The sequence below is a fragment of the Cuculus canorus genome, chromosome 6 (assembly GCF_017976375.1).
Source record: "Cuculus canorus isolate bCucCan1 chromosome 6, bCucCan1.pri, whole genome shotgun sequence".
In the NCBI taxonomy this organism is placed as follows: domain Eukaryota; kingdom Metazoa; phylum Chordata; class Aves; order Cuculiformes; family Cuculidae; genus Cuculus; species Cuculus canorus.
The window spans coordinates 29,583,661-29,610,935 of record NC_071406.1 but is presented as its reverse complement, the minus strand read 5'-3'; the positions used below and the strand labels follow the sequence as shown (position 1 = coordinate 29,610,935).

The 27,275-nt window shown below is 43.9% G+C and overlaps 1 protein-coding gene across 1 annotated transcript in view; it reads left to right on the top strand.

Moving 5' to 3' along the window:
• The window catches only part of CDK15 (cyclin dependent kinase 15), a 39,317-nt gene extending 16,205 nt beyond the window's left edge, over positions 1-23,112 (top strand). Inside the window, 6 exon segments of the mRNA XM_054069847.1 lie at positions 4,291-4,354; positions 9,788-9,899; positions 11,269-11,313; positions 14,461-14,594; positions 17,439-17,447; positions 19,780-23,112. Coding sequence (XP_053925822.1) covers positions 4,291-4,354; positions 9,788-9,899; positions 11,269-11,313; positions 14,461-14,594; positions 17,439-17,447; positions 19,780-19,877 — 462 coding nt within the window. The 3' untranslated portion in view covers positions 19,878-23,112.
• The last annotated feature ends 4,163 nt before the right edge of the window (positions 23,113-27,275 follow it).

The window sequence follows — 27,275 nt, the reverse complement described above, 5'->3', positions numbered from 1 at the left end:
GGAGCCTCTTAAGCCATTTTTTCTGCTGGGAAAACTGAAACACGGAGCTACTTCGTTAGCGTGGCTTGTCAGAATTGAGGCAGTTACTATTGGATTCTGCATGTTCCTTACTGCTCACTGCTGGCCCTGTTACTGACTCTTCAGGAAGTTCAGTCTACATATTTCTATGGGGTTTTGCTCTAGGGTCTGCCCTTTCACAGGTCCTCCCACGGATTTTTTTTCTGCCCAGAGTGTTTCCCAAATGTGGAATTTTTTTTCTGCCCAGAGTTTTTCCCAAATGTGGATTTTCAAAGGACAAAATAGAGAAAACTGAAATTTGGAAAGTGATGAGAAAGGATTTTGTAGCCTCAAGTCTGTGTAAACCAGATTTTTCCTTCTTAATCCCTTCCTCCAGAAACACTTCTGCTTGGTAGGGTTTTCTTCTCTGCTTTTAGCTAGAATGTGATAAAAAGACAGACAAGTGGGTCCAGTTCTTAGACTTGAATTCAGTCCATTTAAATAAATGCTGAATTTCTTTTTCATAGAGAGTGGAAAAAAAAAAAGAGTCCTTGGAAAAAAAAAAATCCATACTTGGCCAATTAATAGGGTTCAAAGCCAGGGCAGGGTTCAGTTTCCCAGAGTGTGAATGAAGGGTATCCTTCCACTTATGGCTCTGAAATTTCTGAATACATTTCCTGTGGTTTTGCAGTTGGAGGGTTATAGCCCTATCGTCATTTCTCTGGTATTATAACTAATACTGTGATTAATAGGATTTGTGCTATAGAAGGCAAAAAAAAAAACTTATTTAAAAATCATGAGGAAGCTTTAAGAGCCATGAAATAATTAGCGCCTTTCACAGAAGGTTTTATGTTATTATACAGCCTGGAATGAGGCTCTGTGTAAGGCCAAGATTTGAAAGCTCCTTAGAGGCTTTCGATGCCCAACTTGAGATATTTTACTGAGTGTGAGGTTCAGAACAGGGATTCCTACTGTTTTCTAATAGACAGTTCCTTTCATGTACTAATAACAGAGGCACCCTGCACTGGTTTCAAGATGGTCTGCATCTGTCTGCATGAGCCTGTATCCCCCAGCATGCTTAACTTTCACGTAGGGCCTTTGGTTCGAATACAGTACAGATATATAGATGGAAAATCCTCGTTCTTGAAATGTGTTTGTCCTGTTGAATCATCAAGACTGACTGACTGTCATTTCACCAACATTTCTTCTCATGGCAAGTGCCACCTCAAGCAGTCTGCATCCCTCGTCTCTATCCTTGGCTGCTCATTCCTGCTCCTGTGTCACCTTTCACATGTGGGGCTACATGAACTGGGGAACCTATAAAAACTTGGGTTTTTCCCTGGGTTACTCTGATGAGAACAGTTTATTCACCCAGTTCATCATCTGGCTGCACAAACAGTAGCACTAATGACTCTAATTAAGAGATGATGCAGGAGCAGGACCAAATGGGAAGGGGACGAGGAGAAAGGAGCTGCTTAGGCCAGCTGTACTGATTATAGAAATATGGCCTGAGTGAATGCCAACTGCAGTGTCTCCAGTTCTCTCATGACATGGAGAGTAAGCAAACCAGATAAACTAAAGATCCATCACTCACATTTCAAGAGATCAGGCATAGGTTTTCCATTTAAAAATTCCATCTTATCAAGTAATATGCTGAGAAGGACTTCATGTGGGCTGGATTAGGCTGCAGCATGCCACCAGTGTGATTCTGCAGATAAGCTGAATACATTACAATTGCCAAATGAATGACTAGAAGGCTTCTCTACATAAAATATAAAATATAAAATATAAAATATAAAATATAAAATATAAAATATAACTTCCCAGCAAAACTAAGCAAAATCAGTTAGACTGGTTTATCACAGGAGAAGCAAGCAGTTAGAGGGCAGAGAGAGGACAAATGTTTATACCAACTTAAAATGCTTGCTGCAAAACAGGCTTTGTAAATATGTATCTGGCTAAAACTATGCCTCTGAGCTGCACCAAGACCTTTCACTGTAGTAAAAGGTGCCTGCTTGGGGAGCATGGCAGAGTAGAAGTATAGAGATTTTGGTTTGCTTCATTCTGATGGCATGGACCAAGGAGTCAACAGCTAGGTTTAGGGTGGATGCAACAACAGATCAAACAGTCCCCAGAGTATAATTGATTACAATCAAATAAGTATAACTCATTGTCTGATTTGGCAAAAGAACAAAATCACCTGCCCCACTACCTTGGAAATTCAAAAATAGATCCAAATTCGTGGGTTGGAATAGCATCTTTTGTAAAGAAAATACTGAGAAAACATAAATACAAATCCATGTGTGTACGGTATTCAGTGATTGCTGCTCTGAATGCTTTCACACCTCGACTCAGCAAAATCTAAGCATTTGCTGAAAACCTTATGTAGTAAAGTATGCATAAATAGCCGTTTTCTTTAATTCTTCACCAAAGAGAGGCAGAGTGCTGAGCTGACCCTGGAGAATATGGTTTTACCATGTACTGAACTTTCCCAGCTCCCTCCAGTGCCTACAGGACTGATGCCCAATGACTCATGAGAAACCCTGAAGAATGAGGACCCAGATGAATGCAGGGATGGCACTTCAGAGCACACATCTGGATTTTCAATGCTGAATATTTTGGAGGTTTTACTGTGGCTTCCTGGAAAGCTGAGAGGGTAGCAAAAGAGAGCATAGTCTAGATCCAGATTCAGATTCCAACTCTCCCTTTCCTGTGCACAAAGAGTTTGCTCTGGGCAGACCAGCCCTACTTACATGACATACCAGTCAAGAGTGCATCCTTATCGAGAGCTGTTGAGTTACCTTTGGTGTGATCCACCTTCCAGCATCCTCACTTGGCCAACTGCTGCAAGACACCTTCTCTTTTGGGAGCTTTCCAGCTTCCAAGACTGATTTGAGGCAGCTTCCAAGAAAGATTTTACAGGTGAGGCAAGACAAGGGTCCGGCCCCTTTGTCTTTGCTGTGGTGGGCTGAGTCCAGAAGCAGGTTAGAAATGTGGGGCCCAGCAAGCCCTCCTAGCGTACTTCTCCCTACAAACCATTATGCTAACGTGTGCCAGCCCTGAGATGCAGTCCCTTCTTGTGGCTGTCTTCTCCAGGTAGCTGTAATTGTCCTCATACTTATTTCCTAACTGTGAGTGAGAAAAGCAATCAGCTACCAGATGCGTAACAACTGCTGCAGCCAGGCTTTGTATTTCTTCCTTTAATGTATATTTTTACTGGTGCCTGTTTTCTTGCAATCTTATCACAAGTTTCTGTGAGGCCAAGTTTCCCATATCACGGTTCTCAGCTCTCATTTTAAGGAAAAAGAATTGTCTATCACATGCAAATCGTAAATAATGTGAGACAAAACTAATGCTGGAGAAGAGGAAGTGAATGAAAAACCCTGACATTTTTCATGTTAAAATTTCACTGTTTTTAAAGGAAATCTGATAATCTTGGGGGGAGTCCAGATGATAAGCTTTGAATGCTTGGAGTTAGCATTATAATACCAAATCACATGCTGTGAACGCTTTTTACATATACAGCCTTAACTCTTTAGCACAACTCATCCATATCAATAGGCACTTTGCATACAGTAAGTAATAACACTGAATGTACACAACTTCAACTGGCACAGAAACCCAGATATGCTTGGTCTCACACATTTCAGCAACTAAAATGAGGTTGGAGGAGATTTTATTGACCCAGACTTTGCTCAGTGAGAACTCACTTTTGAACACACTGTTCACAATAAAGGCCAAAGTCACTGCTGAAGCTCTGGACCCTTCAGGATGAGACACTGGGCTGCTTTCTAGCACCTGCTAGTAGACCTGTCTGCCAGTTTTCTTTTTCACCTCAGAATGGCAGGGGTTTGTATCACAGCTTGCAGCCTGTGCTGCCACTGAGTGTATCAGCTGCTGCCAATGCAAGTGGGCAGAGTAAGTCCCCAGTGCAGCTTTGGGACAGGACACCTCCAGTGGTGAAAGGGTCACAATGTGACCCCTAGGCTGGCAAACACATGCAGGAGTGGCACCTGCCAGTGAAGCCCCCATGCACCTTCACTGATGCTCCCAGCAGCATCCACATTCAATCTCAGCAGGACCCTTTCTGCTACGAAATCAAGTGCTAAAATGTCAATGTCCTTTATGCACCGTGGTAGATCCGCACCAGCCAGGGCAGTGTGAATCCATGCTGGTTTACACTAAAGGCCAGTCTCTCTCCATTGAGACTGATTCCTCCAGCTACACACTCAGGTGGGGTACTGACAGACAGATTTTATTGCTCTTTTCACTCTCTTTTTTTCTTTTGCAAAGGTATTTGGAGTCCCAGCTGAGGACACCTGGCCAGGACTTTCCAAGCTCTTCAACTATAACCCAGGTAGGATTTAACTCACAAGAATGCCAGCTTTTTCTCTGAGCCACTAGCCACTTAATTTTTGGGACAGCAGTTCTCATTATGAAAAATCCTGTACTTCAGTGTTACTCCATCCCTTGAGCTACTTAATTATAGTGTTGTAGGACCTACAACACTGGGATTGGCCTAAGATACAAGCAAAGATACAGGCGTGGCAAAGTTGCTTCACTGAGTACTGGGTGTATGTTAAGCTGATGGAAGATTTCATTGCTGCAAGAGCTGACAGTGCAGTCGGTCTCCATCCTTAATGCAAAGTACCAGTGTCTCCTGGTTTAGACTGGAAAGGCTGTCAGGTATCTGGAGACACAGTTTATCTCCTTATTTTTATGGAGATTGGTTTGGGGGCCTTTAAACCTTAGTTTTAAAGGTTACTGTCCCTGATTTTGATGTGGGCAAGGTGAGAAATCTGTGTGATTTATAAAGCTGGCTTCTTTTATTTCCACATGGGCTGGTAGAGAAGTCTGTGTCCTGGACTTCAAAGGGCCAGTTGTCTCTTATTTTGATGTGGGCAGGTTGAGAAGTATGCTTTGAAAAGCTAGCTCAGTCACTCTCCCCCTCTCTCTCTCCCTTTCTCTCTCTCTCTCTTTTTGTTTAATGTTTTCTCTTGGGAAAATATATTCAAGTGTCAGTGAGGGGGAAATGATGAGCACTGATTCTCAGTCTCTCAGCAGGATCATTCTCTAAGAGAAATATAAAAGTGAAATATTAAAAACCCTAGAATGTGAAATCCACCCATCTACAATCTAGCCATTCTCTCGCTTGTACCCTAAGAGAGTGGTCAGGGGAGCCTGTCTATCCAGACGGGGGAGAAAAGAGCAGGGGGGAGAGGAGGAGGGTGAAGACGTGCTTTGAGCGAGAGGTTTACAGGTTTAGTAGAGCATAGTAACATCTTTTCAAAGAAGTGGGTGTTGCTCTGTGACCCAGTCCAAGATGCCCCTCCTTTGATTCTGGTGCATGAACACTAAACAGCCTCCATTTTCACATGGTAGCCACAATTGGCCAAACAATAACCTGGTCTCACAGCCGAAAGGACTGGAATCCTTCACACAATTAGCTGAGACACATTAATCAAACCAGCGTGAAATGGGAATGTGTCGCTGTCCACAGCAAGTTTAATTTGGATAGGGAGCAAACACACAGCAGACAGCTGGAGGAAGCACTTTCTTAAGTTGTTGAAGGCTTGGCTGGGTAGTCTACAAGTTGGGCAGGGTAGTCTGGGAGGACAAAAAAATGCTCATGTGGGGGACAAACTGATTACAAAGAATTTTTTTTTTTAATGCCAGTCATATAAGGCCAAAAACTCTCAGTGATGATGATCGGGTACCCTAATGCTATGTAGAGGAATAATCTAAAAGTGTAAGCATTAAGGCTATGCTGGCAAAAAAATAGTCCAGACAACAGAGGATGTGTGAGTGCCCAGAACTGACCTGAGCAGTGACTCCCACCGAGCTGTGTTTTGTCTGAGTAGCAGTGCTGTCTGCTGCAGTGAAGGATGCCAGTGGCAGGGCTGGGAGGGAGAAGACAGCTACCAGGGCAGCATGGAAATAGCTCCAGTAAAGACAAGTCTAGTCATCATAAGTTTTAAAGTCTGAGCTACTTTCAGGCTTGATAGAAACTTTCCATTATGGACTCTGGTGGGGAAGAATTAACCTGTGCTGTGCTCCTGTGATGCTGGTGCCTTTTGCGGCTGGAGCAGATGGAAACACAGGCGTTAGAGGGCACCTTCCTGTATGAGCATTCCACCATGCTAGCAAATGCATGGGAGAGGGGTGCTGAGCAAATATTTGGGGCAATAGCTGTGCCATCTGGAGAGGCAGCATCCTTCCCCCCCCCAGAGCCTGCCTGAGGGGCTCTGAGCTGCTCCAGTCCTAGTGGAGCCAAGCACTCAGCTCACACCCGGATCATACAAACCGGTCTGGATAGAAGAAGGTTAGTCATACAAGGTTGGACTGTTTGCCCTAGTCGTGACCTAAATCAAGTCAGTTTTTGATTGGGTTGCTGGTAAGAAGGCAAATTAGTCTCTTTGCTTAAAGCTATTTGCCATTCACCTGCTCCTCTGCGCTCCCTCTCTCCTCCCTGAAGCGCAGGCCCGTTTCCCCCCAGGATAGGCTCAGCCTGAGTGGAAGCTGTGGAGTCCACCTGAGAAAACCTTCTCTCTCGAGATTGCTTCCAGCCCGGTTGTGCGAATCTGAGTGCCTGGGATGGTTCAGATAAGCAAACAAACTTTGGAGCCTTCCCCAAATCTGATGGCTTGAATGCTTTTCGCTAGTGCCATTGATGTTCGCAGCGAGGCAGGCAGCAAACAAACAAACAGGTTCCCGCCCGAGGCAAGGAACGAACACGGCAAAACAAAGCACCGAGGTGTGATCCTATTCTCATTGAAGTTGATGGCAAAACTCCCACTGGATTCAGCAGTGTAGGCTCAGCCCCAGACTGAGGTTGTTACTGGAAGGGTTCCTGGGCCAGGTGGGTTAGCAGGAATCTTTGAAATGAAAGCTGGAAACCTTTAGATATTTTCCTTTCACTGCTGTGGGCTCGAGCGCGTCCTGCTGCAGTCTGAAGAGGAGACACAGCATGGCCCTCTACGGGCAACTGGCAGCAGATGAAATGTGCAGAGGAATATTTTTTCACCCTATGCCCCTGTGCCTTCTTGCACAAAGGAGTTCAGAACGAGCCTCAGGCCCGTTGCCTACAGTCTGCCAAAATGTCAACCTGTGCCTGACCCCAGCTGAAGAGGAAGGATGGGTGAGCAACGCTTCCGTGGTCAGCCCTGCAGCTTAGCATCTCCCCACCTCTCTGCCAGAGAGGCACTTGGGGTAGGGAATTACATACAGCTGTGGGGACTGAAAGCATGGTGTTACCCCAGCCCTGGCTTCAGAACTGGTTCCTGCAGAACATGAAGGGCTGGGAGAGCTCCTGTGCATCTTGGTGCACTTGCTGGCCCTCTCCCCAGCTCCCCAGGCTTAGGAGCCCTGCCCATAGCAACAAGGCTTTGCCCTGTGTTTGTTCATTTGTTCTATTCCCCTCATTTTGCTTCCCCTGAAAGAGGCAGTTGTAGCTCTGTTAACACTATTTTTGAAAGCTCTCATGCTGTGTGAGCTCAAATCCTTGCATTAATCTACTGCTGTGTTCATTTCACTGCTCTGAAAAGCAGGGAGTTTAAATCCCCTCTAAACACCACTGGTGACACCAGAAGGCCAGTGTTTTGATCCAGCCCCATTAATGGTTACAAGTTTGAATCTAGACAGCAAGGGGTCAAGGGCAGGAAAGGATTAGGAATCACAGCCCATGACATTAAGCTAGTGCTTTTGCCAGACTGGGAATACTGGAGCGCCCAATGAGGTTAGTTTGGGTTTCTCTCCTTTTCGTGACATTTGGATTCCAAAGAGTGGGAGACAGTGCTTATTTGTTTGTAATATGATGAGCTTGCTATGAGCGAGCTCCACTCCTTGATTTATTGCGCCGTCTGACTACTGATGTCTCCTACAGCATATTGCCTTACGTAGCAGGCACAGGCTTTACACTGCGCTTTTTCTGATGCAGCAATGGCTTTTATATTAAGCATCGGTTTTTACATATTTGCAGGCTTTGCTACGCTGAAGGAGATTTAGAAGCTTTCCAGATTCCACTTCTACTCCCGAGTAGACTTTTAGTCTCTGTTGCGTTTCCAAAGCGACCCCAGCAGATGGAGGCATCGAGTAGTAGGCGCTGCAAATGGTATTTTTGAGGTTGCAGATGAAGTTTGCACTCCCAGTGCTTCGCCCCACCCCCCCACCCCCCCCCCGCCTTTTTAAATCTCACTTCTTATGCTGTTGCTTTATTTAACAAATGGGATTGTTGGAAACTGAATTATAAAACGATGAAATTTTTTATTGTCATAATAAACTGCACGTTGCTTTGATCCCAAAGGGGAGAGCAGCACCATGACTGATGTGCAGTATATGCTGGTCAGGCTGCAGGGAAACTTCCTATCTGTGTGGCACTGGGCACAGGCTGCAGTTCCCAGTCTGCCACACAGACAGAGCTCTGCTTCTGTCCTGCAGTCACAGAGATTTCACTAATGAGAGAAATTTTCTCTGCAAGCCTACAACCCCAGTGCCTTCATCCAGCAGCACTTAGCATCTTCTTTCTCTTTCTTCATCAATTAGGAAAGTTTAACTTTTGTCCTCTGGCTTGCTTGCCTCATTATCAGTTCATTAGCCACTTCCACCTGGGTTTTCATATCGGAAGGTATTTCCTCATTAGCACCCAGCGCCTTGCATGGGGATCCAAAATAAACCCAAGCACTGCCTTTCAGATCTACTGGAATTGTTAAAAAAGCCAATCAGCCTTACACAATCCCATCATTTTATGTCAATATCATGGTTCTCAGACGATTAAATCAGTAGTTCATCCACTTTTTGGAATGATATCTGAAATTCTTTATCTCTTGCCCTTAAGGAGTAGGTGTTTATGTTGTTTAACAATTTTAGATTGTTCTTAATCTTTACAGTAGGGAAAATATTTACTGCTCTGTTCTTAACCTGCTCCACACAATGGGGCCTCAGCATTCTCCTAAGAGTTTGTCTAGATGGGGTCAGCCAGGAGATTAATTTGGACTGATTTAAAGTGGATTAGTTAACTGCATTAAATCCTTGAGCAGAGACACACTGTTTTCTTACCCATATCTTCCATTTATAATCAAAGCTTTATACACTCGAAGTGGCAAGTTTGGCAGTTCTCACTCATGCAGAATTCTTCACCGAGAGATGTGTTTCGACAGGGACAGCAGTAGCTGGCTCACTGGCTCTTATGCTACCCCTTGTAGATAGTTATTAATCTCCATGTTATATAAATGATAAATTAAAGTCAAGAGGCTTGCTCGAGACAGCGAAGATTATAATTCAGGTATTCCTCCCAGTTCCCAGTAACCAAGCTGTTATTTCTATCTGTAATGTAAAGAAAATCCTATTTCTTCTTTGGAATGTTAATCATGAAAATGCACTCCATAAAAGAAAGTGACATTTCAGTTAGATATCATTGAAACATTTTGCCCTGCTGTTATTGACTGAACAGGCATTTTTTAACTTTTATGTTAAACTCATTAAATAATAGTAATGATAAAAAGACTTTGGTAAAGTACAATATTTCAGTCACCCTGACATTTCTATTAAATATTAAAGGAAATTGATTTAATGCCATGGAATGTTTCCATCTCACAAATCAAAATTTGCTGGCAGAAAGTTACAACATCTGAAAATTTTTGGCCAGCTCTATGAAGAGGCAAAAATTTCAACCTTGTACAAAACAATCTTATGCCTTCCCAAACCATTTTTTAAATTGTTTTTCTTCTATTCTGCTTGGAAACTGTACATCTCTACTCAATATGGACAATTTATTTATACACTTTTACTACAGTCGAGAGGCAAAATGAAGGAAAGAGAATCCAGAGAAAATATTATTTAGTGATCCAAGAAGAATATTCTGCCAAACTTGATCTTGGTGACCGATTTGAGAAGGGGCTGTTCAAGTTAACTTCTTTATATTGGCAATAATTCCAGTGCTCTGGCACCTGAACAGTCATGAATCCTGTCCAGGCTATATTGCCATTTACTGCTTTAGCAATTACCTTAGCATTTGGGTGTAGGAGAACACTCCAGTTGTGACCTGTTACTTACCCCATGACAGACAAGTTTAACGCACTGCTTGCCTGGCTTAATGGTGAAAGATTGCTGCTGGAAAGGTTGGGTGCTGCAAGTTCAGTCATTTGCACTTATTCAAATTATCTGAGCACCAAGTCAGACACCGAGTGATGGAACCCCCAGGCCTGGCACTCTGAAAACTGCCGCACTGGCGAAGGCAGAGGTGACTCCTGCTTCGCTTACAGCTGACAGCTTCTGTCCCTGAATGATGTGGCTGGTGGTCCTGGGCGGTAAGAAAGGGCAGATGTTCTCTGACAGTGCAGCATAAGCTGCAGATGAGCTCTGAGGTTACTGCCACCAGACCAATGGCACTTGCCTCCTGGTGGGCTCACTGTTGAAGGGAATGCTTGTCCAGGCTGGGATAGAGGAGAGGTTTACACCACTCTTCCTGCTCTCATTTCAATGACTAGAGCACTGTTCATCTCTGCTGTCAGAAATCGTGCTCAGGAAAATGTAGCTGCATAGAAATGTTACAAGAAAATGTCTCTGTTGATGAGCTCTGAGGGAAAATCTTCCAGGCTTAAGCCATTCATTCATATCTAAGCCTGAGAAAATTCATGTTTTGTAAGAAAACATTTGAGGAATGTATTCATCTACATTTTCCACAATGTTTAGAAAGGTCCTTAACAAACGGCAACAACAACACAGCCTTCCCCAAACTGCAAACTCTGCAAAAAAACCAGTCTGGTAGAGATGTTTGAATCAGTAAGTACAAAGCATGCAGGAAAATGGTTAACTTGATAAACACCAAACTTAGTGAGGGACTGACAGGAAGAGCAGTGGGCAAGAAGAGGGTGGGACCCAAGTGCCTTTGCTCTGTCTCACGCAGAAAAGCCCTGTGTGCCTACAGTGCAATGCATGACGTTCAGCAGCCCCTTGGTAAGGCAAGACAATTGCTGGGGATGCAGGCCTGCAAACCTCTTTCTGCTTCCTTTGTGGGAAGGCTTTAGGGTCTGATGCTGCTTTTGTTGAAGTCAAAGCTAGACTTGCACTGCTACAGAAGAAGGCCTGTATTCAGATGTATGAAAGGAAAGGGTTACAGAATTGGAACAGCCTTATTAACATCAATGCTGGTACTCGAGTCCTATAGGAATAACGTATATTTATAAATCCTAAGATGACAGATTCTATAGGGCCTTTTGAAATTCTGAGCATGCTTTTTTATTTAATCCTGTGATTGCATATTACACTCTCTAGAACTGGTTGCTTCCAGGAGACCAGACTCCAAGTCATCTGTGACAGGTAAGCTACCTATAACGGCAGTGTCAAAATCGCCCCTGGGTTTATTTGTTTCTTTATGCAATCATTTAACTTGAAATGAGCTCTTTTGGCAAGCTCAGGAAGAGCAGGGTGGCTCTGTAGTAACAAGCAGATCTAATGTCAGTTAAGCAACTGATTTTGAGAGACTGCAACAGAGGTAGGCACATAGTGGGTTTATTATTCTCAGAGGACTAGTGATTATTCTCAGATAAGCAATGACTCAATGACATCATGTGCAGTTTTTTGCAGGGCACAGTTTGATTCAGAAGGTCGTACTTTCCCAGGCTCTCTTGCCCGGACTGAAGACAGACTTTGCACTGTCCCAATTTTCATTTCTAGAAACAGACTGTAGGAATATTGCTCAACAATGGTAAGGAAGATGTGCTAGGACAGCATTTTTACAAGACAATGAAATGATCTGGTGATTAGTTAGGAGGGGAAAATTCATTCTTCAGTGGCAAAAAGCTATGAGACTAAGGCCACGGTTACATACCTCAGCTTGACCACACGCATCACCACCACCCAGTCACTCCCTAGTGTGCTAAGAGAAGGGAGCATTTTTCAAGCATATATTTGTATACACATGCACACACATATATACAATATAAATATATATAAGTGAAAGAGACTTATAACCATGCAAAGTCCTCTAGCCTAGTGTGCTGGTTTTGGCTGGGACAGAGTTAATTTTCTTCATGGTAGATGGTATGGGTCTATGTTTCGGATTTATGTTGCAAACAGTGTACACAATGCAGGGATGTTTTCACTATTGCTGAGCAGTGCTTAGACAGAGCCAAGGCCTTTTATCCTCCCCACCCAACCAGCGAGTGGGCTGGGGGTGCGCAAGAAGCTGGGAGGGGACACAGCAGCTGACTCCAACTGACCAAATGGATATCCCACGCCATAGGACACTGTTCTCAGCAATAAAACTGGGGGGAAGGTTGCCAGGGCAGGCTGCTGCTCAAGGATTGGCTCAGCATCAGTCAGTTAGTAGTGAGCAATTATTTACATTTTCCCTTTCTCATCCTTGAGTTTTATTTCTCTCTCTTTTTTATTTTCCTTTTCATTTGTTATGACTAATTTTATAATTTTTAATTTATTTTTATTTCAATCATTAAGCTATTCTTGTCTCAACCCATGAGTTTCCTCACTTTTAACCTTCCAGTTCTCTTCCTCCTTATACTATGGGAGGCAGAGTCAGCAGGCAGCTGTGTGGTGCTCGGTTGCCAGCTGGGATTAAACCACAACACCTAGCTCAGAATGTCATTAAGACCACATCCCCGCCAATACTGATTTTGAGGCACACAACAGGCTTTATAGATATGTAGAAAAAGACTAGATGGGATTTGTCCTCAGGATTGTGTTCATGCACAGGTCAAGAATCAAATAATCTTTGAGGACGTAACCACATTTTTCATCGTTGCTGCTTACTATCTCTTCAGCTCATCATTTGGGATCCAGGCCTGCTTGGAGGGAAGTGTGCTGCCCTTCAGAGATGGGTTTCCCAGACACTGTCCGGAATAGCTGAACAAACATGCTGAAGGTTTCAGCAAAGCACAGGCTGCTGAAATGTCAGTTGTTGTCATGCACATCTTCAGAAACACACAAAACTCAGCACATCCCAGGTCCGGCAGCAGAACAAATCCTCTCTCAGCCCGAACAAAGAAATAACTGTATTCCTTGCAGCTCTGCTGTACTGCACTTCTGCATTTTGGCTGTAATCCCTTGATAGACCCCATTACAGCCCCATACCAACAGGCTGGCCCAACACCTCTGCAGCAGGGCTCTGGGCTGCACACAGGCAGCTCCAGCTCTGCTTTACAGAGTCTTTATGTCGGTATGGCCAAACACCAGCCTTGGCATGCTCGGCTCTTGAGAAGGAAAGAGCTGCTTCATGCAGACTGCTCAGCCATGACTCTCCATGGCCAGTTAAGAAATCAAAGGGGAGCTCTGTGCAGAGCTCAGCCACCACCAGGAAGCCTGAGCCATGGTGGGAAGCACTGAACCGTGTTGCTGCCTGGTGTGGGAGCCGGCAGCAGGGACCGAGGGGGAAGAGGGTCTGCAGTAAGACCCTGCCACGCAGGGACAGCCTTCAGCTCCCTATCCTGTCTCTGCTCCCTAAGGCAGCAGGGGCTCAAACTGTTTTGCTGGAGGTGAAAATTCAGCAGTTACCTACTACAGTGAGGCCAGATACCTTTTATAAATCTGTTTCTAGGGATATGTCTCTGTGGTTTCTGCCTCCTATTTTTCACATTTTATCTCCTCAAACCAAAAGTATCAGCATGTCAGATGTCTGGTGCAGGGATGGGGTGCATAGAGGCAGGAGCATCCCAGTGCCTGATGTCACTTGGAGGGGAAGCACTGGCAGCAGGGGCTGAGAGAGGAAGAACAACAGGCTATGCTCCGATGGGCCTCCTGATGCTGAAACATGATCAGAACAAACAAACAAAGTAAAAGCTGTAAAACTAAATGACTGGTTTTATTTGTTTCCTTGTTGGTTTGTTTTCTCTCTTCCACTTCCTTGTCCCCAGCTGTGTGCTACTCTAGAAAGCAGCCACTTGGCACTGGGGTTTGCCAGGCATGGAGCATGTGTGATTTACATCTATTTTAAGCACTGATCCTGAGAAACAGATTCATCTCCGTGAATCCCCAGCACATTTTACAACCATATGTACCAGGGTAGGAAAAGAATGGTATTTTCTTTACTTTTTCAGTTTTGACCTCTTGTCAGCTCAGTGTGGCGGTGAGGTTATTTTGTGTGCTTACATTGTCACTGTAAACTGGTAACACCAACCCCTGGTAATACAGTTACGACATGTAAAATATAGTCTTCCCAGAAGTATTTTCACTTTTGCAACCTTCTTTAAACAAAATAACAATTTCTTTTCAAAATTCCTCTGAAAACATGAGTTCGATCTGAAATCTTGGATGCGCATACTGCAACACAATCAAACTCATGAAGAAAAGCAAATGTCCTGGAAAGCTATATAGCTGGGGTGGGTTTACCCAGGTCTGCTGTGACCCTCCACTATCTCTGTGTCAAGCTCTGAGGAGGCCTGTGCCAAGTTCTGATCCCAGCTGTCTGGCTTGTTCTCGTCTCCTATACTATATGTTCTTCTGTTTTCCTAGGCTGAGCAGGGTGCCAGCAGCAGAGGATTTGGCCTCCAGGATGCTTACAGCCTTCCTTTGAGGCTGGATCTCTGCACAAGATGTGCTTCTTCATGGCTTCTTCAACACTCCTCAGCTCCATAAGGTTCCTGCTGGTAGGTTAATTCTTGGTTTCATCTCACCAAGAAAGAGTTAACTTCACGTGCCATTTATTATGAGTTTCTTCTGTACTTTGAAAGTCTCTGCCATTCACCCAGACATCTCTCTCTTTTCTGCCTGCCCTCCCTCCCCACTCTCGTATGCTGCTAAGTTTACATCCCACTGCAAATCTGACAGCTTGTTTTTCTGTTTGATTCCACTCGACCACAGGTTAATACTAGAAGGGGACCTGGATGGGCTGCCACCATGGTCTGTTTACAAAGCAGAGGGGTACATGCTTTGACAGGTCATTTCTCCCCCAGTCTGTAGCACCAGGAGCCTGAAGCTTTCTTTTGGGCTGGCTCACACCATGTATTCAGTGTAACTCACATGCTGGTCCCTCCTGATGTCCTGAGTTCCCAGCTGCTCAGCATGATGTGCTAGCCCCAATTCCCTCGGACTGCTCCTCCTGCTCCCTTTTGATGTTCAGAGACAACAGCTGTTCCTTGTACCCTGTCACACGAGTTCTCCCTTAGTTTTACCTGCTTTATTTTCTTCTTCCCTTACTTCCTTCTGTTAAGCTGCATACAGACAAATCTGCCTCTCCTGCCCTGAGCTGACAATAAACACAGGGTTTCTCAAGCTACAGGTTCTGTTCCTCACTAGGAAAAGCTCCCTCCTACCAGGCAACTGGCCAGAGAGCTCTGGCATTCCATGTTGCTTCCTCGGCACCCACTATGCTAGTTTGGTGTTGTTTTCTTAAAGATAGGGGCAATTAAGAAGAAGCCTTCTTAGACTGTGCTGTCAAGCTGTTTGAAAACCTAATTTCTGGCTCCTGCGATACATCCCAAGTGAAGAAGCAGCCAGCTAGCGTCTCTCCCAAACCGCTGCCCTTCAGAAGGTGCTCTGTGTGTGTATGTGCATGAGTGAGAGACATCTGCATTCCTTTTCTGTTCACCCAGCCACAGAGCACAAATCTACTTTGACACTTTTAGAAAAATGAAAAGATGGAATCTCGCAGGAGCCTGCCTGTGCCGGGGGGGGAGGAGGGGAGCACGCACAGCAGGAGGGAAGTTGACTTTTCTTTATACATATAGGGTTTTTTCCATGCAGAGTTTAAATTATGCCTGATAAAAGGAGTTTCGTGGATGTTTCAGTTCTTTCAAACCCTCCTGGCTTCCTCCCAATTAAATGAGGTTTGTCAAAGCCACAGGGCTCTGCTGCTGCCGGAGAGGCGGACAAGCACTTCCCGCAGTGACATCTCCAATCCCCAAGGGAGAAGATGAAAGTGTCAATGCCAAGAGAGAGAGAGAGTGTGGAAAAAAAAAACAGGTACAGAGACAGACAGTGTGAGAGAAAGGAGAGAGTGAGGAGAAATAGAAGGAATGAGAAAACAGATTGGCATAATGTGTCAATCTCTCCGACATGCTGCCAGAGAGAAGATAGATTCATTTCACTTGGGTTTATGCACCATCCCATATTTATTATCCCCCATATTGCAGTAAGAAGTACCTTGTGGACAGGAAACTGCATGGTGTTATCATAGCAACCATGTGTTGGGAACAGAATCAAAGTGCACAGGGCTGAAACAAGTACAGTATGATCATGCAAGACCATATTTATGAGTGACTCATTAAACCTGTAAAAATTAGGCAATTCTGAATAATTCCCCATGTACCCATCCCTGTTGCCATAATCGTGTAAGACATTTGTTCTCTTGTGTCACTTTGGCATCACACTATTTTGATATTTAACTATATAATTTTAAAATTCTGGTTGCTATGATAACACAGTGCAGATTTTAAATACATTCTGTTCCCGCTTTGTTCTGGAGGATGCTGGCTATTAGTCCCCATCCTCTGAAGGAGAAAGTTAAAGCAGAAGGGCTAAGAATGAGCTGGAGATGAAAGATGAAAAGTGGAGGTGGTTGATCCCAAGGTGCGTGAGCAAGTGAGAGGGTAACAACATTCCAAAAAAAAAAAAAGGTTCTCATAAGAAATTATTTTCTGTTTTTATGAAAGAATTGTATCCATAACTGTCCTTTTGTAAGTTGCTGTGACAAGTTGGAAGCCAGAGGACGTTTTTCAAAGGTCAGTTCCTGGGAAAAAATAATTGGAGAAATCAGTGTTTCAAAAGTAAGTACCCCTCCAAACAGCACATTCCTGATTACTGAGGGGAATGCCAATGGCTGGAGGCTGGCTGCTCACCCTGGGAAGGGTGAGAGGGAGCACGGGGCCCTTTGCTTCCTGGTAATCAGCTCCTGAAAAAGGGAACAGGTTGCTGTTGCTCATGCTCATCCAGATGCGCCTACAGCTGCTGGCTCCTGTGCCTCTAGTACTAGAAGGGGCTGCTAAGGCCCAGGTTCAAACCCCACTCATCATCTTGGTGGCCTTGATTCGACACATGCCACTAGCACCTCTGGATATAGCGACAGAAGAGAGGATTCTCCAGCTTCCTTCCACTGTGGCTAGTAGCCTAAGGGGTGGCAGTGATGACCTTTTGTAAAACCAGAGTATTTGCTGTCCTTTTTCTGCCCTAAGCCAATCCTGAGACAATTATCTTTGTGCAATGCAGCCCTGCACTATAGCAGCTCTGATAAAACTTCAGACTAACCCTTTGCCACCTGCTAAAGCATAATGTTTTCTGTCCAATTAATCACTCCCGCAAGAAAGATGAGGTCTTTGAATCAAGAAAGCATGAGCTGTGCTCTCAACTCAGTGTCAGCCCTGAAGTGCAAAAGGCCTTCTGAGAAAGTATCTCACTCTGCTGACAGACAGGTCAGACACAGTAACAATAGCAGCTTATTATTCTTAGTTATAGATTTGGTTTATTTTCCTCTGTTTTGCCCACAAATGCTTTAGAGCAGTCTCGCAAGCTGGGAGGATAAGCAGCGCGCTCCCAAGAAAACACGCTGCAAGAAGAGTTCTGGTCAAACAACCCAGGCAGGCACACAGGTCAGGGAGGCTTGAGCTGGCACATCAGATCCTTTGCCCACCAAACCACTGGCCAGGCTCAGCACAGACCTTTCTCACAGTTCAGGAGACATTTGACCTAGGGCATACCATCAGCATAGCAGTTATTCATCACATCCAGTTTGTGCTCCTTGAGGAGGATTGAGTGTTGCATGCATGTAATCCTGACTTCGACTGGGAGGGACTTGCTCCTTCTGGATATGGTTGGTCTTTGTTACTTCCCCTAGAAGTTTAAAACCAGTGTGCTAGGTGGTGAAGGCACTGGAAGGCTTCTCCTAAAACAGCCTGCTATTCAGCTTTTCAGAGACAAGGAGGAAGGAGGCTTGATGTTGATAGAGCACTGTCATTTTAATGCCTCTTCCATCTAAACTAATGCAAAACAAATGTAGGCTATAAGGAGGCTAAGGCTGCATGCTGCTACCTACCAAAAATGCTGTTACTGCTGGGATTAGCCCAGCTTTCATGGACATCTTGTTTGGGTTGGCTGGTTTCCTTAAGTTCTCCTACATAGGTGAACATTCCTCTGTCCTTTGCCACCTCTGTGTATATCAGATGGATGTCCTTCACTGCAGATCACATACAGACACCTAGAAAGTGGTTCCCACCACGTATATGAAACTGGGTTATAATGTGTCTTAATAAAGGTATAAACTGAAGTTGGTGTTGAGCAGCAAATCACCTCTGACCCCTGAACCAGAAGCAATCTTTTCTGTAAGGTCATAAAAGCAAATCTTCACTTAACTCAGGGAAAACACCCTTCACTTCACCTTACTTTTCCACTGTGGTGGATGGCCTGCTTGTGTAAATACTGACAGGACACTGAGGTTTTGTATTCTGTTATTAAGCCACCAGCCTAGGAAAGAGCCATTGCAACATCACAGCAGATGCCCACCAAGGGCACAGGCCACTGGAGATCTTGCCCTGCATAAGCTCTTCCCTGGGTGCTGTCCTGGAGCAGACAGCATGCTGGCAGGTGCTGGCCCCTGTTTAGGAGCACAGGGTGAAGGGGAAGATGGGAAAGAAGGAAAGTTTCCTTTGCTCAATCCTCAGCTCATACTCTTGCAAAACCACAACTGGCACAAATTTTGGCCCACATGACTTGTGGAAACAAAGTCCCACAGACATGGATCAAATGCTCTGACTCCCATTGATCTCCAGCCAGAGAATCTCTATAAAGGTCTTATTGTTCAGGGAGACAAACTGCTCTGTGGGGGGAGTGCTGTTAATACCCTCCATGGAGGCAGGCAACGAGGCAGGCTATTGCATCAGAGGTTAACAGATGTTTTTCTGTATTTTGCCTAATTGCAAGTTATATCTGAGGCTCCGTTAACTTCCACTTTCCCTTTAGCACTCATAAACGCAAATCAGAGAAGATTTAGTTGTCTTGTTTCCTATGAAAGACATCCGGACTGGAACTCCCGTGTAGTCGTTTCCCATCCTCAGGTGCACTTCTGCCTTCACCCAGTTATCAGCAGAAAAGAGCAAATGGGGATGTAGTGATCATATTTCTAAGGTACAAAAGTTAAAGCTAAGTTTGAAATTGTGACAGCAAGCAGCCATGAGCCTAGGAACTCAATTAGCCTGAAAGACAACTATCTCATTATCTTTCCTAAAATGATATAAATACATAAGAATATAAAAATTTAAAATAAACTCTCTCTCTATTGACTGTCTAGATGACTGAATTTCACTGCTCAATTTCTTTAAACACCCACTTTAGTATTTATTTATTCTAAGCGTGAAGCAGCTACGATAATTAGACTGTCAGATTTGGTAAGTTAATGAGGAGTCACTGGAGTGGAAGGTTTTGCATTTGTGAGATTGCTGAAGGAGAGAACCTCCGTGCCTTCGCTCTAACTCTTTTTTCTTTTCCTTTTTTTCCCTCTCCACTGGGTGGGAAGCAGAAAGCTTGGCAGTGCATAGATCCATTTGAATCCTTTTGATTAGTGGGTAGCATTCCCACCACTGTTCTACCAAATAATATTTTGCTGGTTGCTCCAAGAGAAAGAAAAAGATAAAAGCAAAGAAACCGTAGATGAGATTTCTAGAGAAGGGTGCCCAGATTAAATATATCATCTTCCAAAAAATTCAGAAGGACCGGAGCTATGAGAAATAGGATCCTGAATTAGCTTATAGTGTGGCTAATGTCACAGGAGACCATTAGGAAATTAGCACAGTGAAGGAAAAAGAACCATTTTGCAGCCTTCTCTTTAACCTGATTTTTCCACAGTGCTCACAGTTCCAGGAGTGAGACTCCAACCTGAAATCTGTGACCTGTTTGCTTCTTACAAAAGAGGCCATCTCTCAGGAGGTTCAAACAAGTTTTGATAGAAAGCAGGGATAATTGACTATTTCCTGGATAAGTGCATAGTTGCCACTGTCAAAACTGCTACCATCATCCTTGGCACATGAATTCCTTCGTGTATGGAAGGTGGGAAAACAAAATCAATATCCAGAGCTGGATGACCATATCTCAGGTTAAGGACAAAGTGCAAAATCTCACATTCAGAGAGAAGAGATCAGCAAGCCAATGGCCCTCAGTGCACAATGCTGAGTGGTATCGCGGGAGAGTTGGGTTTATTTCATCATATTCCCAAGTCTCAGAACACTGCCCTTTCCTCTGATGTCTCCGCAGTCAAAATATTGCTTCATATCCCTATTGCTTAAACTGACCAAATTGCTTTGCTCACCTTTGTCCTTGTCTATTGAGTTCACATTTTATATCCTACTTGTTTTGGTTTCAAACATGGAACCTGAGCAGAGCTAGGCAAAATCTTCTTAGCTTATAACATCCTTGGGTTTAATTAACCAGTATTTTAATATGACATGCCTCAAAATGATTCTTCAACATCAACATTTTTCATCTCCTTTTTGTTATAGAAAACCAAAAGATCACTTAAAATCACTGTTATTGAAAGAAATTAATGCAAAATAGCCTTTTATTATACTTTATCTCCTTGTTTACTTTGTGTATTTGTTAACAACATGTGTTCAGTTGGTGTCACTGGCTGGGTCAGTACTTGCAGAGATGACCTGGAAAAAGATCTTGAGACCAAATTAGTTTGACTGTCTTATTGCCTGCCAAGCTAAGAGACAACCTAGCTGTGATAGCGGGGCAAATCTCAGCTACCCGTCTGTGCTTTCAAATGCATGTTGATGGCATGCACCTGCTATAGGATCAGTCCCAGCACTGTGCCTGGTCTCACAGCCTCTCTCTACCCCATCTGCCTTCACTATGTAAACAACAGCAGGCAGACAGGACAGCTTCAAGTCCTTTCGAGAAGGACCTGACATTGCCAGCCCTGTGGCCAGATTAGGTTTAGGCAGCCTGAATCCGTTCCCTGCTCACCTGCTCAGTTAAGTACAGGCAGAGCGGCTGTTCCCTCTCTGTTGTCAGAGATGTACTAATCCTGACACAAAAGCTGTTGTCAGTTCCACTAAGGCTTCTGGGACAACTCACTTGAGGAGGGCACTCATGCATCAGTGTTCAATGAACTTGGACTTGGCCAGTTTTAACTGATTTTGAGAGTATATCACAAATACAAAGAATAGGAAAATGATGAAATAGTGGGAGGTACTCTTTAACATTTTTAATTTTCTTTTAATATTAACCTGGCCTCAAAGTGATTGTGTCCCATTTTTAAAGTGCTTACAAAACATAATAAACAAGCTGAAATGTCAACTCAAGTTTTCTTCTGCACTTCATTACAGGAGAACATTCTGTAAGTGACGGTGTTTACATTATTAATTCTCTTTTTAAAAAAGGCATCTGGATTCAGACAAGCACGCAAAGTTATAAATGAAACAGTAATTTTTCTGTCATTTTAATAGGCTACCAATGGAAAGCAGAGGGTTCTGTATACTTTTTCAAATCTAATCAGAGGTAGATAGGCATCTAAAGAACAACAGCCTCATGCTGGTACATGAGAGAATGGAATTTCCTGGGAACATAATGAAACTGGCCAGCCTTCCTTCATCAGCCAAACTGAGTTAAGTTACAAAAATAGACAAAAGCAAAAAACTAAACATACCAGGCTGAATCACGAATCCGTGGGCTCTGAGCGACACAGCAAGGGACAAAACATCACCACAGTCTCCTCCACGTTTTTCTTCTGGTTTCAGGAAAGGGAAAGATAGTGCCAGGCATCTATACCAGGGTGATATGCAATCCATGCCAACACTACATCCATTTTCTACCCTGTTCCATCTCTTTCCCTCTCGCTACTGAGAAGGAACGCACGATCATTGAAATCTGCGTTCTCATACTGTCTCTCAAAAATGCAGATAAATAACACAGTGCCTCTTACATGTATGTGCTTCTGTACTAGCTAAGTGTAGTTGAATCTACAGGAAGATCAGAGCTTGTCTTAAACCAATCGTTAACAAGAAAAGTAACTGAAGATGCTAGCCCTGTAGAATATTTGGAATTAAGATTTATTTTTTCCTTTTTGATTTGAGACTTTGGCCATGGATTTTTATCCTAAGAGAATTCCTTTGCAACAGAGGCATAATCACCCTTCATTACACCAAGGACCTTTGAAAGAATTCTTGGTATTGACAAAATGAAGCAAAATCTCTGAGAGTATAAAGCAAGAGCAGAGTTTGGTCGTGGGTGTGTGTGTATTTTTAAAAATCACCTTTCAGCAGAAGAGAATGGAATTGTGCAGATGTCCAGCCTTTTGTTTTTCAGAAAGCAATGTCAGAAAGATTGACTTGGCAACGAAGATGTAACAGCACAGTCTGGACCCTGGACTTGCAGAATAAACTCAGCCATGTGTCATTTAATAGAGAGATCCCTGGACCAGAAGATCGATGTACAAACAGGACAGATGGGGACTGACAATTGAAAGAATGTAGAGGCTGATCCAAGGCTTACAGAGACCTGTCATTCCTGGGGTTTGCCTACAATCTCCTTCAACAAAAGAGCTCCTGAGGGAAGGAGGGGATTAGTCAGAAGTTGTGTGAAGTCTCCAGGGAAGATGGTTTCTTGGATAAAGTTGTCAACAAAAGGAATTGTTTAAGACTATTTGTTATAATTTCCTAGAGAGAGCTTCTGCCATTGCTAACAGGATTACCAGCATACTGGTTCCACACCAGCAGAGCATTAGACATGTGCATTACAGACCGGTTGCTTAGAGCTGAATTCAGGGGTCTTCTTATTCTGGGTCCCAAATGTGTGCAGGTGTTGATGAGCAGAGGGGAGATGGCAAAGAATTAAGATGCATCCAAACACAAGCCATTTTTGGTCCAGTTGTTGCAGAGAGTCCTGGCTCATTAATGAGTTAGCAGAGTGTTTTAATCTCCTTGATCTCAGGGCTGCTGACATGCTATGAGAAGAAAAGATAATCTGAGGTGAGTGCTGGTCAGGATACATAGGGAAATCGGAGAGCTCTTTCTCAACTACAGTTACTGTGAAATTTCTCCTAGAATTCTTCCTGGTAGAATTGGGAAAGCAAGCAACTTACAGTGTTCGTGTACCAGTCTGCTTGGTTTCAATTAGCTGGGATACTTTTTATCAGCTCTGGGACATCAGAAACCAGAAGCCTCGGTGTAACCTCATAGCAGATCTGGGAAGAAAAGGGAGATAAAGACAAATCATTAAGGTGCAAGTATGCAAACCTTCTTGAATACTTCTTATGCATGAGTAGTGTCATTGGCATGACTGGGAGAACTTCTCTGGGCAAAAATTATGCAGAGCATTGAGGCATTGGAACAAAACCAGCCATGGAGCTATAGGCAAACAGGAGAGAAATGTGTAGCAGATGCAGAAAGGGCTGGAAGGTGACATTTTAGTGTAAGGGAGCTACATCTCTAGCCCCACCCTAGTCCATTGTTTGCTAATCAAACACCGAAGATCTGGGCAGGAAGCAGCACAACTATTTATGCTCCCCTTTGCCTTGGCTATAGGCATAATTGCAGGAACATATAGATTAGCTACATAAAAGAGCACACAGTTTATCTGCAGGCACTGCTCAGTTAAAGGACAAGAGGTGTTCCTTATGTTACATGACAGTCCTTAAAGTTCTCTGCATTGATGAAAAGGCAAGCTATGTCTTTACACCTTTAGATTGCACGGACTCAGATCTCCCAAATACCAGCCACTCTCAAAGTGAGTGTGCGTGCCTGGGCTCCCTTTGAAATACTGAACAGAAATTTGTCTCAGTATTAGGACTTTCTGCCTTCCATTTGCTCTGCAATGAATCAGGAATAATATTTCAGTGACCTCACAGCAGTAAAAGCAAGATCAGAGTATCCCATAGAGCTCTACTTAGGCATGTATCTCTGTGTCAGCTTCCCACATGCAGGTTTATTTGTGGAGAGCAGGGCATTTGGAACTGTTTTAGAAGAAAACCAACAGTTCTTAAGCACACTGGCACTGTCTGTTGCATTGCAAAATCTTCTAAGAACTGGTACAAATAAGAAGCTTTTCCAAAGTGGTCAGCTGCCTGCGTAGGTAGAAGATAGTTCTCCACTTCTGAGTTATGCTTCATTGTCATATCCATGTTCAGAGTGATCGTAAATGATGCCCAAGTTGGGATAGAAGGGTTCTGCATTCCTTTTGCATTCTTGGAGAAGGCTGGATGGACCAAGAGCAGTGAAGAAGCAGGATCTCTAATGTCTGCCATGGGATGGTTATGGTTGGATGCCTGCTCCTAATTGGGAGCCACTAAATACTCTTTTACATAGCTGCTACCCTATAACGGCCAAAGCTCTTTTGCTAAGTTGCCAAAAGGCTGAATGATACCTTCTAGCTCTGTATCTGAAGGGGTGGGAAGTCAGGAAGATCCTGGCAAAAGGATGAGCTGCAACCCAGCTCTCTTCTGTTCATTAACTCAACACTGGGGACCGAGTGCTTTAAATATGCCCTGTCAGAGAAGAATTGCCCCAGAACCACTCCCAAACTAACAGGAGTACTGTTACATTGGGAGTACAGATCTCAGTAGATCCTCTGGCCTGTACAATCAGTAAGGAAGAGTAGGTAACAAGAAACACATCTGAACTCATATACCCAGTTAGTGCCAACCAAAAAGGCAGTCCTGGTTCCTCATTTCTGTCCCTGCTTCAGGCTTCAATGTCTTTCTCTCTTTTGCTCTCTGGCACTTTTCTAAGCCCTTGATGAGCTGATCTAACTCACTAAACAGGTGGAAAACTATTAGCTCTTTGGCTGGGTTCGTTTTTTCATCTTTTTAGTGAGCTGAATCAGATTATGAAGGGCTCAGAGAAGTACCAGATTTCATGCATGGCTGAGTGTGGAGTGGGAATGGAGGAGCAGGAAAAAGCCATGACGTTTAGACTCTCTTATCTCCAGCCTGCTCATATCCAGTTCCGTGTGGGTGGTCACCCCCTGTCACATCTGGATGTTTGGTGTTCTGTTTTGAGGTAATAGCTGAACAGGTTCTGGTGAGTAAGTGCTCAGTCCTACTATCACATACATGGGCCCATTCCAAATCTACGTGTTTGCTGTTGAAGACCTCACAAAAAAATCCCAGACATTGGCAGAGAAATGCAGGACTGACCTTTCCTTTTTTCCCAGAAAAGACTTTCTCTTGGCAGCCATAGGGCACCTTGGTAAAGCAGGTGAGAGTTTATGAAGTGCATGTAAATGGAGATCATTGTGCTTGAGGGTCATCAAACTGTTTCTTCTCACCACCTAATAAAAAATTAAAAACAAATCTGAGATTCTGGAGGAATCCTTTCACATCCTCTTTCAGGTAAAGAGAATTTAACAGCAGACTTAAATATTTGCTTTAAAAACATCTTGGAGTAAATGAGATAACTTCTTTCCCAGGCCAAGATTCTCTCTTTTACTTCAGCCCAGAGCAAGATTATTGGCCAAATTACATATCCCCAAGAAAAAAATACAAGGGCTTTAATACCTGCAAAACCCCTGTCTGTCATGGCACAAGTGGGCAATGTTCTTTAAAGGGGGGAAAAGAAGCACCAGGAAAACCACCCTCCCAAGCCAGACCCACATTTGGGGAGCCCAGATGAAAGCGCTGGTGCGGGTCATGTGGCAGGTGTCACCGCAGTAATGATAGCAGGGCAGAGATAAAAGCCCTCGCCAGCCGCTCACGTGACGCCGCTTCATTACCGGCGCAGCGGGTGGTCCGAGAGGCTCAATGCCTGTGATTTTTTATCATTTTTTAATTTTTTTTTTATTCTGTGATAATGAGAAAATGTTTAAACTTCCATCCCTGTGTTTAAACACTCCTTCATGCTGACAGCAGCAGGAGATCCCTTGATCAGCTGTCAGATGGGAAAGTGCAATTTTTCTGGAAAGTAAACAGCGTGTTTGCCAGTTGGAAATCATTTTCTGTTTGTTGGGACTGCTCGTTGTGGTGTGATGGAGCCATGTCACAGCATCTGACAACTCGGGAGTGGGAAATAGAAAACAGGATGAGAAATAGGTTTTAGAGTCTGCCTCTGATAGCAGGAGCTTGAGATTTTTGACACTTTGCTATTGTTATTGGGGGGGGGAACACCACTTATGGATTGCTTATGAAAATTTAAAGCAGTGGCTCAGTGTCAGTGTGAATATGTGGGACCTTCTCAAAGAAGCTCCTGTCTTTTAATAGAAACTTTCTCAGGAGAAAAACAAAACAAACACACAAAGGAACTGAGAGGGTGTGGAGACGTGGGGGGTGAGGGTGGTCAGATCTCATTCCGGGCTAGCAAGAAAAAGCAAAGCAAGTTCTTCTCATAATTATATTACAAACTGTTTCACGACTCTGACATCACATAGGCCTGGGGAACCCACCGGGAGTGTCAGGTGAGATGAGGAAGGCAAATGTGGTCACAGGGTCATGCCAACAAGCTCAACCCCATCACCAGGTGGCTGGGGTCTGGCTGAAATATGCTCTCTTTCGGAAGTAGCTTGGAACCCAACTGAGTTCACTTTAAATGCTAACCACATTTTTTTTCTTTTCCTATTAGGCAAATACCTTCTCAAAGTCAATTCCCATAGAGAACAAGAGATACAGATATAATGAACATAATTTTAATTAAAATTAAGGTTTGAATGTGCATATGCAGAGGCACACACAGCATTTTTTGTATGCAGACATAGACAACATCTTATATGCAGAATCAACAAATCAACCTGATTTCAACACTGGGAAAGTTAATTACCCATAGCACAGCTTGGATCACGTATGAGATATTTGCAGCAATTATGTTACATGGAGTCCTTGGGAGCCTCCCAATAAATGCTTTCCTCTGCGGGCTGCACTGCAGCTTTCTCTCTCTTCCTAAAGATCCCCATTAAAAGCTTCCTGCCTATTACACCTTAAAACTATAGTTTCGATGCCCAGTTGGTATCTCGCTTGCACCAGGAAAGCCGTGAAGCTGGTGCTTTGCCTCAGCCCCACTCTGCAGTGGAGCCACAAAGCCCCTCAGATGGCTGCAATCAGGGGCAGGGCTGGACCAGCAGCAAAAATGATCCCAAGCAAAAAGATCAGATCAGAATCTGGCCCTTTGTTAGCACTCATTAAAAAACATTGCACTTTTTAATAGGAGCTTATTCAATTAGCAGACTAACAGGCTCCATCAGATAAGCTGGGGATTTCCCTGGGAATCTGAGTCACATACTGCCAAAGCTCTGCACCCCATGGTTAACCCTCTCCACACAGGGCGGTGATGAAGAGGCCAGGTTCCAGGAAAAGACTTATTTTTGAATTCTTAAGGGAGAAGGAAAAGCCCTTCATCGTGCCTCGAAGCCCCCTGAGA